This window comes from Electrona antarctica (assembly GCF_951216825.1).
Source record: "Electrona antarctica genome assembly, chromosome: 12".
In the NCBI taxonomy this organism is placed as follows: domain Eukaryota; kingdom Metazoa; phylum Chordata; class Actinopteri; order Myctophiformes; family Myctophidae; genus Electrona; species Electrona antarctica.
The window spans coordinates 24,355,375-24,368,810 of record NC_136793.1 but is presented as its reverse complement, the minus strand read 5'-3'; the positions used below and the strand labels follow the sequence as shown (position 1 = coordinate 24,368,810).

The window sequence follows — 13,436 nt, the reverse complement described above, 5'->3', positions numbered from 1 at the left end:
TCCTGAGCTCATCGGACCAATCCACTCTCCAGTTCAAGGTTAAAGGCCTCGCTAGAGTAGGTTTTGAGGTCCCTGGATATGACTGTTTTGTGACAGCCTGACTTTTGTTTTTGTTTTTTGTGGGTACAGAAAATCATAAAATGATCGCTAAGCCTGCATACAATAACACCTTTCTTGGAGATTCTGGATTTGTCTGAATTAGCTGACTGACACTATGCAGATCACAGAACCTACTGAATGACTTAAACGCAGGTTCAGACAAAGGACTGATAATAATAAAAACCTATTTCAAACTTTGTATTATTATTATATATTATTATTATTATTATTGAAGCAAGAACAACCGAATGCTAACAATGCACCTTGTTGTTCAAGTAATTAGAAATGGGTTTTAAAATGTAAAACTGCGGAATGAGTGATTAGAAATGCAGGGCTTTTAAATGAAAAATGGGGAATGGGCCCAGTTGTCTCAGGTGCCCAGGCCCAGCCCTGTTCTCCTGATGCCCTATTATCAGTATGGCAGCCGAGACAGCCTGCAGTCATTACCAAATGGTTGCTTGCCTTGTGACTTATGAACTCCTTTATGGTCACTCACTAGCCGCATCAACAGAAGCATTTGGTCACTGCCATTTCAGTTATGTGGTTTTGATTGGGTGGGTAGACTGTAAGACAAGAATAATGAAGAATTAAATGCAAATCCTTCCAAGATAGACTCCTATAGGTCATTGGTAGTTAACGGTTTATAACCAATCTATTACCCACACATCTTTATTGGTTCTGCTGAATTTAGCCAAGGGATGATTTTAATCAAGCCAGAACAGTAACAGTAACATAAATGCAAACAATAAATAAGAGACATTTATGAAATCGGTAGCATTTTGTCCTCTAAACAATACAATAACTACATTTACATCACCTACATCAAAAGGAACAGCATTTTTGGACAGGGTTGCGGTGATTGCACCATTATGATAGGCCAACAGGCTATCTACACAGATTTAAAAAAAGAAATAAAATAAATAAATGGCACATATTTACTCATTGTCATTTCACCATTTCATAACAATAATAAAGATGATAATACTATGTAATACATCAGTGATAAATAGTTAATATTCTTAAGCAACATCTTTGTATGCTGGCATAAACAACATATATAAAAGCCAAGACAGCATCACTACTTGTCTGATTTTCGGACTTCCCTCTGCCCTTTCAGAGCCGAGTTGAACTACAGGCGAAATTAAAGTGTTTTCATAAAAGGATCACGTATACCGTTGTCATCAGGCTTTTAGCTTTCCTCAGTTTGAAATGACATTTTTGTCACTGTCTCAGTGTGTCACTGTCTCAGTGTGTCACGCAGCTCTGTCACTGTCTCAGTGTGTCACGCAGCTCAGTGTGTCACTGTCTCAGTGTGTCACTGTCTCAGTGTGTCACGCAGCTCACTGTCTCAGTGTGTCACGCAGCTCACTGTCTCAGTGTGTCACGCAGCTCACTGTCTCAGTGTGTCACGCAGCTCACTGTCTCAGTGTGTCACGCAGCTCACTGTCTCAGTGTGTCACTGTCTCAGTGTGTCACGCAGCTCACTGTCTCAGTGTGTCACGCAGCTCACTGTCTCAGTGTGTCACGCAGCTCACTGTCTCAGTGTGTCACGCAGCTCAGTGTGTCACGCAGCTCACGCCTCTGTACTGTCTCAGTGTGTCACGCAGCTCACGCCTCTGTACTTTGCTCTGCCTTCATTCTGCACTCTACTCTATTCTGCACTGTATTGCCACTTGTCCCTCTATGCTCAATCTCATATGTTGAAACGTTTCATATGCGCACGCACGCACGCACGCACGCACGCACGCACGCACGCACGCACGCACGCACGCACGCACGCACGCACGCACGCACGCACGCACGCACGCACACACACACACACACACACACACACACACACACACACACACACACACACACACACACACAATGTAGCTATAACTGCAATAAACATCTTTCTGGTCTGTCATACATTCTATATCATTTATAAACTTTGGGGATTCTGACTGCTTCTTCAGAAAATAAGATAATTAATAATAATAAATTACAATAGCCAAATTCACATTATGTTCCATTCATATTTTCCTTGCACCTTTGCCCAGTTAAATGAGAAAAATAGAAATAATTCTCCTGGCCCTCTCTCAAGTTGGTAGCACCGTACAAGTTCTATGCTGACCTCTAGAGTTCATCTATTGTCACTGCAGGCGGTCTGAACCAGGTTCTTCCAGGTCCCTGAACTTTATTATTCAGAGATTGGGATGATTATCTACCAAACCTATTCACTGCAGTCACTTTGTAGAAAATATAAACTCTGTTCTTCTTATCAACTTCTTAATGATATAGTTTGATGTGTTGAGCCAGGGTTGAACCCTGTGCGTGATATGACCTAAAGACGGAATTAACAATCAATCAATCTGTGACCTTTTGCATGTATCTAACCGACTTAAATGTCACAGCAATCCCATACATATGCTGGGATTTAAACGAAACAGTCTAGTCGTAAGATAGTCTAATTGGTGTGCTAAACGATAGCTTTTCTTTTACATTAAAAATACCTTGATTTTCTATTCTTCTGTTCATCAGCAATAGGTCATTGTTATACATGCTGGGAGGATTTGGAATAAGGCGCTCTCTGGCCAAAAATGCAATTTACCATCACACACTCTGTCCACTAATCCTACTAATTCTTTTATGTTATCACTGACACACTCACAATGAATAAATAGCGCATAATATTCTAGGTAACAATGATCAGACAATATCCCTGATTTTCTTGGTCCTTTTCTAGCGTGGTCGTCAGATGACCCCTGCATTGGTGCTGTATTCTAAGCATTGTCATTTCAATGTTTATTTGTATGCCGTTCCATCAACGGGGCACACCTTTTGTGAACATAGTCCAGTTATGCAACCTGTGAGACAAAGGCTACTCAGGAGGTTCATCATCATCATTGATTAAACATAGTAATATTCCCATTTCAGTTTCTTATTTTGCTATGGTTGAATTCGATGGTAGGCCTTTGTAACTCTTTAGTATCTATAGTTGCTTGTATTTGTGTTCACTCTCAATGTGAATGAATAGTTTTTATATCAAACTGTACAGTTTTTGTTTGAATTGAGGTTTCATCTCCATGTACTGTATTGTAGTGTAGCCAGTAGCCACTGTATTGTATTTGTTAACGGGACTGTGTGTCTTTATATCTCAGTAGATTCTATCCTTTCCAGGCGTGATGGGCCTGCCCAAGGCGGGGCAAGCTGATGGAGAGAGGGAGGGCCCTTCTGGTCCTCACAGGGTGGGGAGAGGGTGAGGGCAATGGGAGCAGGCAGAGAGCCTGGTGGCTGGGGAGAGGTAGGGGACAGGGCTGGTGGAGGAGGTGGAGAGTTAGAAGAAGAAGGGGATGGAGTAGTAGTGGAATCGGGAGCCGGTTTGGCTCCGAGGTGTCCCATACGCTTCTCCAAAGCCTGATTCTTCTGTAGTGTTTCCACGTAGCTGAGCTGTAGCTGTGCCTGGTATTTCAAAACCCTTTCCTTCTCATCTTGCCAGGTGTGTCTCTCCTGGTCGAAGTTCAGGGCCTGGCGCTCCCGCTGCTGCCGCTCCAACCGCAAGGTTGCCTGCAGCTGCTCCAGCTGCCTGCGCAGATCTACTGCCTCGTCCCAGTGGCCGTCCTGGCCCCGTAGGGGCTGATGGGCTTCCTGACGCAGCTGGACCTCCTGGCTTAGCTGGGCCTCCTGGCGCAAATGGGCCTCCTGGCGCAAGTGGGCCTCCTGGCGCAAATGGGCCTCCTGGCGCAAGTGGGCCTCCTGGCGGAGGTGGGCGTCCTGGCGCATTTGGGCTTCCTGACGTATTTGGGCCTCTTGGCGGAGATGAGCGTCTTGACGGAGGTGGGTCTCCTGGCGCAGTTGCACATCTTGGTGCAGTTGGGAATCCTGCCGGTGCTGCACCATCTCACGCCACTGGGCCTCTTCGCGCTGCTGCCTCTCCTGTCTCTGAGCTTCCTGCCTCTGGGCTTTGGCTTCATCGCTCTGGAGGAGCAGCGTGTCAGAGGTGGGGATGAGGGAGGTTGAGGTGGGTTCAGAGGGGGTGCGTGGGCAGTATTGAGCTCCCCATGGTGGCAGTAGGCCTGCTGCTATATGAGGCTGGTTCATGAGAGCTTCCTGTCCTCTGCTGAACTCACTTAGAGCCCGTTTTAAATTAAGCACCTCTGCCTCAAACACACCTAGTTTTTCTCTGAGCATCGACACCTGTGGAAAGGGAGACAAAAAACAAATTTAAACCAATTGTATAAGCAAATGTTATTTAAATATGTATATGTATATGTATATGTATATGTATATGTATATGTATATGTATATGTATGTGTGTGTGTGTGTGTGTGTGTGTGTGTGTGTGTGTGTGTGTGTGTGTGTGTGTGTGTGTGTGTGTGCGTGTGTGCGTGCGTGAGTGCGTGCGTGCGAGTGTGTGTTTTCTTTTTGAGTGGTGCAACCACTCCAAGGAACAGCAATGTACCAACAGGGGGCACTGTTGCACCACTCACTTCAGACTGGTCAGATTGTTTTTATATACACACATACATTAGGCATTAGGCATTCACTCAACTCACTCAATCTTTTAAACAGAACATTTTTTGAGTGGTGCAACCACTCTATTAAGTAGCTATGTGTGTCCCTGGGTCTGTCTCTGGGTCCGAGCACGAAAATTGCGTTTGGTTGGTTTTCACAACCAAGTGTCACTGTTGCGCAGCCTAACACACACACACACATATTAACTGTATATATGATGATTTGGGGTGTTACAGTACAGTACAGTGACAGTACAGTACAGTAGAGGGACCCCCACCCTGGGGACCCCCACCCTGGGGACCCGCACACTGTAACTCTGTCATTTCTCAACCGTTTCGGATGCGGGTCGGCTCGCCGGAACCGGGCCAGCACCCTGGCCGCGTTCCTGTGGGTCTGGAACTTCCGGGGACCCCCTGGGGACCCCCACACGGAGTTGCACCACTCACTTCACACGGGTGTGATTTTTTATTATTATTATTTCTCTTACACAAATCGAGTATTTTCTTTCTCTTTTAACTTTTCTTCTCTTTTCAATACAGTAGTAGTAATGACTGAATTTTGTTTTAATTATCAATTCTCTCACTAAGATCCTGTATTTTCTTCTCTTTTTCTACAAGCCCGCTACTGTTTGCATCATGATTCAAATTGCGATTTAATCACGATTTCAATTGTCACCGGTTTGCAACGATTTGAATCGATTTACAATACTAGTCCATACCCGTTCTGAATATATGAACAGCAAATGATGTTCAGTGTGGGTAATGTGATATAATAGATCACATTACTGATAGGGGTGGGAATTGTTTACAGATGGTCTTGGGAAGTTGGGTTGGGCACAAAAGTAGGCTAATTAGTAGGCTAGTTTCTTTTGCAAGAAAATGCTGCAGTACAATCATAAGTACACCATTGATGTGTGATGTAAATTTGGTGGTGATATTCTGCCTATAAATGGAAGTTATTGAATATTTTCACGTTCAGTGTTGCACTTTGTAGACGGTCCCTAACCCCTCACCGTCTGATATAAGCTATTAAACGGTGAACGCGGAGGTTGGCTTTTTGGGCTGCAAAGCAAGTTGTAGTTTGTTCTTTATATAATCAGGTTAAGAATGAGATGTTTTGTGTGATTTAGGAATGTGTCGTTTGTGAGCTATTGAGCCAGCGTTGGTCATTGCATCTGTTTGTATGTATTTTTGTCATTGTGTTGTTCCGACGGCACGGGATATGTCTTCCCCGGATTATAGTATTCATATGTTATGATCCAACAGATAGAAAAGTGAACAGTATTGTAACTGTTGCCAAGGCAATGCCCCGTCCGGGTGGAGTTAAACCCTGTTGTTGTTGCGTGCTAACGGTAGGCGGTTAAGAAAACGTCTCCATTTGGCCACCCCGAGTCCCTGACAGAGAAGCATTCCGTTGTGATGGAGCTGTTCAGTGTGTCACGCAGCCACGCTGGCTGCACGCAGGGCTGTAACCTGTCGTTGTCAGTGTCCAGGCTTTCAGCGTGCATGTAGCCCATGTGTACGGCACGGCGAAGGAGGTGGTAGAGGAGGGGTGGGGACAGTGTGGTGTCGAAACAGCGCGTGTGTTCACGTGAACATGCCCCGTCCGTCCAACTGTCAAAGCTGGCTTTCAGGTGCCTGTGCCACGCAACCCCCGCGTTGGCCGCGATGCTTCCCCAAAGAAGAAGTTATTTCGACGGACGCAAGAGTAGCTGTAGGCTACTATGGGTCCGAGTTGTTTTCCCCGTGTGGGTCTGATGTATAGGTCTGATGCCTGCCTGGGGGCGGTGTGGAAAAGGGGAGGTGCGTTGGAGAATTCAAGGGGAATGTTGCGTGGAAAACTGTGTCCCAGTATTAATCAGTGTCCGTCCCAACATGCATTTCACTGGTGACACTGGTGACACGTGATTTGCGGGGAGATGAGTTGTTTTTGATGCAAATTAATTTAATTAAGATGATTGTTAGAATGTTTGGCGTGTGTAATGCAGGGCAGATTGAGGTTGGAGGACAGGGCTGCACGGCGCTAGGTTCCGTGAGGCTGTCCGTGCGTTGTGGCGTTGTGAGGAGGCTGTCTTGCTCTATGCTAGGGAAGTGGACAGACAGACAGCGGTTCTTGAATTTAGAATAGATATAACATGCCTAATATACATGCATGCATGCATGCCATCCATGCTGTACCTCTGAGAGAGTCCTCCTAAGCTCCACCTCACACTTCTCCAGCTCCAACGTCTTGGTGCTGTAGGAGTCCTTCAGACCCAGCATCACATCCTCCCGTTCCCTCAGCTGGGCGTTGAGCTCCTTCAGCTGGCCCCTCAGAGCCACCATCTCTCCAGCTCGTTGTGTCACCTCAGCCTGGCTCTCCCGCAGCTGCTGCTTGAGCAGAGAGATCTCACCGGCCTTCTGACACACCTGCCCAACGAGGAGGGTAATGCCCGATTCATCATCAGTCAATCAACTTTATTCATTTGTCACAACACAATTACAGGTAACAGTGAGATTAAACTCTGGTTTATGCAGACTTTCAAGTTTGCAGCTCAGGGAGCAACATGTTAGAATCAGTATCTTGTAATTAACAGAGGTCCTAAATCACATGTAGTGCATTCAGTATAGTGCATGTCAGTATCATGTTGCTTAGAAGTCCGAATGGAAGTCCTAAACACATTAACAGTGTGTCAGTAAAGTGCAAATCAGCGACAGTCTTATGTTATGTTCAGCAGCCTGACAGCTGCATACGATACTTCGTAACTCGTAAGTCGAGAATAGCCGACCTACAAGCTCACAACGTGTCGCGGATGTGGCGCGTTGTCAGCTTGTAGGTCTGCTATTCTCTGCATGCAGGAATCGGGTTTAAGGGTGGGTGAGTGGCATTGCTTTCACTACTTTGGGTAAATTATATGACAGAAGGCTGAATCAGCTGTGTTTGGGAAGTTACTTTAAAGTTCTACTGCATATTATTTATTTAATTAAAAGTAATACGCTAGAATATTAGTTTCTCTGCCAAGTATAACGTGAATACATCCCTGAAGCACAAATATTAAGGCATAATATTAAGGGGAGTCTAACTGGAATAGAGAAGAATGCCACAAATAATGTTATTGGTTTTAAGGGAAGTTGTATTTATACAACGCAGTTTCGGGAGAAGAGACCTCCTTCCGCTTGACCTTAACCACTCCTCCCTCATTATCAACAACTCCTCCCTCCTTATCAAACTCACCTGCCTTTCATTATCACCCGGCCAATCCCCGGTGCAATCACCACAGTATAAATACACCTGCGATCTCTCAACCAAGTTGTTTGTTCTGCTCCACGACAGACCAAACATGGGTTGTGAGTACTGCACTTGTAGATCGGCTATTTTCACTATTCTTCAAAATCGCCATCCTCCTCCACCCCAACCTCCTCCTTCCGCCTCGATTCTCTAGGAATCCAGGGGGGGCAGTGACGGAGCAGAGACGACCAACCACTCATTCCGAGTAGAGCAAAGATGACCGTCAGCTCCAGAGACTACGCCCCCACCCTGAGTCTCGCCCTACCTTGGGTTCCTCACTCCACTCTGCATTCATCTCATTCTGTTTCAATAAACTGTTAATCTTGAGCGAAGGTGTGGTCTCTTACTAGTGAAAAGGCTGTTATAGACTTAGACGTTCCCAAGGGGAAACGTCTTTCCACAGCACTGTACAAATCAGGCAACAATACTGTACATGTAAAACAACAGTACACAATAACAGCAATACAGCAATAATAACAACACACGATGGCAGGCAGCAGTACACTCAGGCCTGTTCAGAAAGGCATGTTGTTTAAGGCAGCTATGGCTGCAGGTATCTGGCTTTTCCTAAAGCAAGTCCTTCTGCACCTCAGTGTTCTGCCTGTACACCCTGTCTGTACACCCTGCTGCCCCCAGGGGGATTGAGTAGGTGTGTGATGTCCTGTTCTATTGTGATTTGGCCCGGTTACTAACGGATAACATTAAAGAAACAGGTGGAGCAAAACAGTAGGATGGGCTCTGGTAATAGGCGGAGATGGGGGCAACATAGAGTCCAAAGCAATAGGACACTTTGGTAGAGGTTTGGGTTGTGTAGTTACCTTGCCATGATGTAACTCTAAGGGTGGGCGAGATATGGAAAAATAGTTACTCCACTGATTATAAAATGTGTTTGAGTATAAAATGGGTTTTCTTCCTAATAAAAATAGGGAAATCAACACGAAGTTGATATTTTTTTAATAAAAATGCAGAAGAGGGTTTTGCAATGTTATATGTTGCCATAATCAGCTTTAATTGTGTTCACTGATATGTGTCTTTAAGAGTCTTTACAGAAGCCAACATTTTAAGGTCACGATGAAGCACAAACAACTACGAAGCTGCATTAGAACTCTATCGGCACAGGGGCACAAGGGAAAATCTAATAATAGCAGATGGTAGATAAATGTGTGTATGAATTCGGAAACAAACAAACAAAAAATGTAGACTGGGAGATGTTTCAGAATGCTGCTGAGAAAATCAATGAGTTCTCAGACAAGGTCATGTGTTTCATTGGTAAGTCAATCAGGACCTACCCCAACGAGAAACCCTGGATCAACAGCGAGCTCCGTGCCGCTCTCCTCGCACGCAATGCTGCCTTCAGATCCGGTGATCTGGGGGACACCCGAGCAGTGCTCCAGAAAACCATCAGGAGAGTGAAGAATGAATATTCAACCAAGTTGGAGGACTAATTTGAGAGCAGGGACGTGAGGACCACATGGCAGAGGCTTTGGACTATCACAGACTTCAGAGGAAGAGCCAGATCTGCAGAAAGTCCCTCTGCCTCCCTCCCTGGTGAGCTGAACACCTTTTGTGCTCATTTTGAGCGTAACCCAGGGAGCCACAACCTCCCAATGCCTGCACTACCTGCGGAGGCCAGCCCTTTAACCATCTAGGAGGCTGATGTGCGCAGAGACTTCCAGCCGTAGGGCCCAAGTGTTCACAGACATCTTTAACCTCTCCCTCTCCCAAGCTGTGGTCCCGTCTGGCTTCAAATCATCCTTGTGGTACCGGTCCCCAAACACTCCAAGGTGGCGTGCCTGAATGACTGGAGACCAGTGGCCCTCACTCCGATTGTCAGCAAATGTTTCAAAAGACTGGGGAGAGACTATTTGAGAATGGGAAACATCACATCGGACCCCCTGACCCTCAACACAGGAGCACCACAGGGCTGTGTGTTGAGCCCTCTCCTCTATTCCCTGTACACACATGATTATACAACCACAGAGCTCTAACGTCATCATTAAGTATACTACAGTTATGGGCCTCATTGAAAACGATGAAGAGACAGAGCTGAGGTTGGCACAGTGGTGTCAGGAAAACAACCTCGCTCTCGGTCAGTAAGACCAAAGAGCTGATCGTGGATTTTAGGAAGCAGGAGAGAGAGCATGCACCTATCTACATCGACGGCGTTGTAGTGGAACATTGCTGCGACTTAAAATTCCTGGGGATACACATCTCGAAGGACCTGAAGTGGGCCACACAAAAAGCCCAACAAGGACTCTATTGCCTCCGCCGCCTGAAGAAGTTCAGAGTGAGCCCACGCATCCTCCGAGCATTCTACAGCAGCACCACAGAGAGTGTTCTGACAAGCGGCACCACCGCCTGTTTCGGAAACTGCGAACAGTGCAGTCGTGGTAGGGGAGCTTCCCCCCCTCCAGGAAATACATGAGACACGTTGCGTGGCTAAGGCAAAAAGTATCATCAGGGACATTCACCACCCCAGCCACAGCCTATTCAACCCACGGCCAGGCAAGCGTTACAGGAGCATTGGGAGCAGTACTACCAGACTTTTGAACCGTTTTCACTTATCAGCAATAAGACTGCTGAAGAAGAGCTATTAGTCTGATGCACAGACTGAACTGATTCATGTTTTCAATAGGGACTCCTTTATTTATACTCGTAATACATTCATTCATGACCTTTTATTTATTATGCACCCACAATTGTCATATTATGCACTTTATGCTCCTCTTCTCTCCATCCTTTTTAACTGCAATGATGAGCCTGCACAACCACGTTTTTCACCCACCTTACTTGTAATGTGATGTGACAATAAAGGTTGATTCTGTTTCTGAATTAGAGGTTCAGCCTCTTGCTCAAGGACACTTCGACAGTAACTCTGGGGGAGCCTGATCGAACTGGGAACCTACCGGTTCCCAAGCGGCCACTCTACATGTATGTGCTTTACTGGCCCACTGGACATGATAGACATGAGTTCAGTCTGTGCCCTAGTTTTGTTTTGCTTTTAACTGTGTTTTGTATCAACTGTTTTAAACCTGTACGGCGACCTTGAGTGCCCTGAAAGGCGCCTTATAAATAAAATGTATTATTATTATTATTATTATTATTAGTCTAGCAGTATGCCTATGAATATTTATTCAACAACACAATCACACACGTGAACCATGTCTCACCTCCCACTTTGTCTCCTCTAGGCGTGGCAATATGTCTGCCTGCTCCTTCCTATAGTCCAGGCACTTCCTCTCCAGATCTTCTCTCTGGGCCAGCAGAGCAGCCATCTCCTCCTGAAGCCTTCTCTTGTCCTGGGACAGACGCCCGATCTGGGCCTGCAGGGCAGTCTGTGAGCGCTGGGCACGCCGTGTAACCTGCAGAGTCATGTGTGGAGTGTGTATGTTAGTCTTGGCTTAATCGTGTTTCTCCTTCACCTGTTCCCTAAATTGAAGTAAAGCACAGGGTCACCTGCTGCAGACGAGAGGCATAGTTCTGTCTCAGTTCATCCATCTGCCGCTCCCAGACACGCTGCTTTTCTTCAAACACCTGAATAATAGCTGCCTCACTTTGGTCCAGGTTACGCCGCATGTGCTGCACCTGTTAGCAAAGCAGGAACGGAGAGGGATCAACAGAGACAGAGAGTATGAGATGGAGAAAATACATTCCAGGGTACCGTTATACACTTCATTTATACATTGTTGCGAGTATAAATCAGGCCCTAAAGTCACGAAAATGAACCTTTTGTGGCCACAGGCCAAGAAAGCTTTCCAAGATTAGGAATGCTGGCAAACTATGTGATGGCTTTAAAGCCATCTGTTGGTAAAAGGATGATAAACTTGCAATTTGTAAGATGCTAAACACGTTCATACCAGCAAAGTTGAATTTTGAATCAAGGGGGCTACACAAATTAAAACCATGCCTACATGACAAGCTTTGCCTCAGTGCAGTAGTTAGTAAGATAATGTCTACATCGGTCAAACCAGAAATACAAACCAAAGTACAAAATGACAGCTATTTGAGATAGATATATTTGAGGGGTGGGGGGTTATAGTGCCTGGGAGTTACTGTGAGTACAACATAGCTAGAAATGAGGCCTCCCTGAGTGACCTCTGACCTCTTGCTCTTTTTCCCACAGCCGGTCCTCCAGGTCCTGGATGATGTCATCAGAGGAAGGGGAGGGGCGTAGTGGTGCCGGTGCGTCGCTCAGGTGGGTCATCCTCTGATAGGACGAGGAGCTCTTCCCAGAGGAGGAGCGGCCACTGTCAGAGGCACTAAGTCCGTTCTGGAAGACACCGCCGTTGTTGTGTTGAATTATGCTGACCCACTCTAACAACACAGCCTTTGTAAGCTCTTGTCTTAGTTATCTATGTGCAATTGACATATTATTTTTGGATCTAAAATTGCTGTGTACCCATTTTGGAATTACGAAACATGTTACTGTAAAAACATAGGATCCACACTAATAATACCAACATTTGTCTTAGCTATTTCCATCACTCATTTTGTGAGAGAATGTAATATTCTTTTCAAAGGTGATCCTGTCAACCCTTTTGTGTGTTTGCAGGTCGTACCTGATAACCTGGCTTCTCCAGGCCTGCGGCTGCCCCGACCGTCCCCAGCCTGTTGATGTGGCTGGTGGAAGCACTGAGAGGTCCCAAGACGGCTGGGGGCCCATAACCGGACCCAGATCCTGTGTACGTGGGCAGGCTAGTCAAGGAGTTCCTCCCGGAATCAGACATCCCACCTGGGACCCCTTCGGGGCCATCTCCCCCTCCGTCGGTCCTGCCCGCCCGCACCGGGCTGTCCTGGTCAAGAAGCAGGGCCTCTGGGACCTCTCTTGACTCTCCCACGCCGACGTCTCTAGCCCTCCTGCCGCCTCTTCCCTCATTCATTCCTTCATTCCTGCCCTCAGCCTTCCCCTCACTCCCACTCCCAGCCCCTGCCTGGCCCACAAGGTTCTGCATGGAGTGGAAGCTCTTGGGAACGACTGGCTTGAAGGCAGAGGGACGAACCAGCCCTGAGTTGTTCTGTATCATTAGAAGGAATTGGAGGGGACAAAAAAAAACAGAGTGAGACAAAGACACGTGGATAAGCTGAAACAGTGAAACACAAAGCCAAATTTACAGTGATACTGTAAATGTGTGCACTACTTGAGGTACTAGCACTATATAGTATATGCATAGATCATTATATAGATATTCCACTGTTAGGTTCTTAGCATACGTATGATTCATGATGACTATTTATTTTGTTCCTGCTTACTGTAAATCGCTCTGGATTAAGAGCGTCTGCTAAATGCCTAAATTGTAAATTGTTGCGCCCCTGGTATGTTGTTAGGCGGCTCAACAGCCTAAAAAAGGGGTCACTTTCCAGATTAGATAAATCAAACTCGCCTCCTAGTTTTTAGAGCACACACATTCTATTTCACCAGAGTCTACCAAACTAGGAATTACCTGCTCTAGTTTTCCCGACACGGGAAGGATCTTGGGCGGGTTATGGTTGGGAGGGTTTTGTTTGGTTGGATTGTTGTCAGCGTCAGCTCGGCCAGCCGTCATCTCTCTTTGCTGTTGCTGGTGTTGGCTCAT

At 46.2% G+C, this 13,436-nt stretch overlaps 1 protein-coding gene across 1 annotated transcript; it reads right to left on the bottom strand.

Annotated features, from left to right (window-relative positions):
- Nucleotides 1–2,918: 2,918 nt before the first annotated feature.
- Nucleotides 2,919–13,419, bottom strand: lzts3b (leucine zipper, putative tumor suppressor family member 3b). The gene is made up of 7 exons (XM_079516636.1): nucleotides 13,305–13,419; nucleotides 12,423–12,878; nucleotides 11,966–12,133; nucleotides 11,320–11,448; nucleotides 11,034–11,225; nucleotides 6,774–7,004; nucleotides 2,919–4,278 (listed from the first exon to the last, which is right to left on the bottom strand). The coding sequence occupies exons 1-7, from the start codon at nucleotides 13,404–13,406 to the stop codon at nucleotides 3,232–3,234; spliced, it is 2,325 nt and encodes a 774-aa protein (XP_079372762.1). The 5' UTR covers nucleotides 13,407–13,419; the 3' UTR covers nucleotides 2,919–3,231.
- Nucleotides 13,420–13,436: the final 17 nt, after the last annotated feature.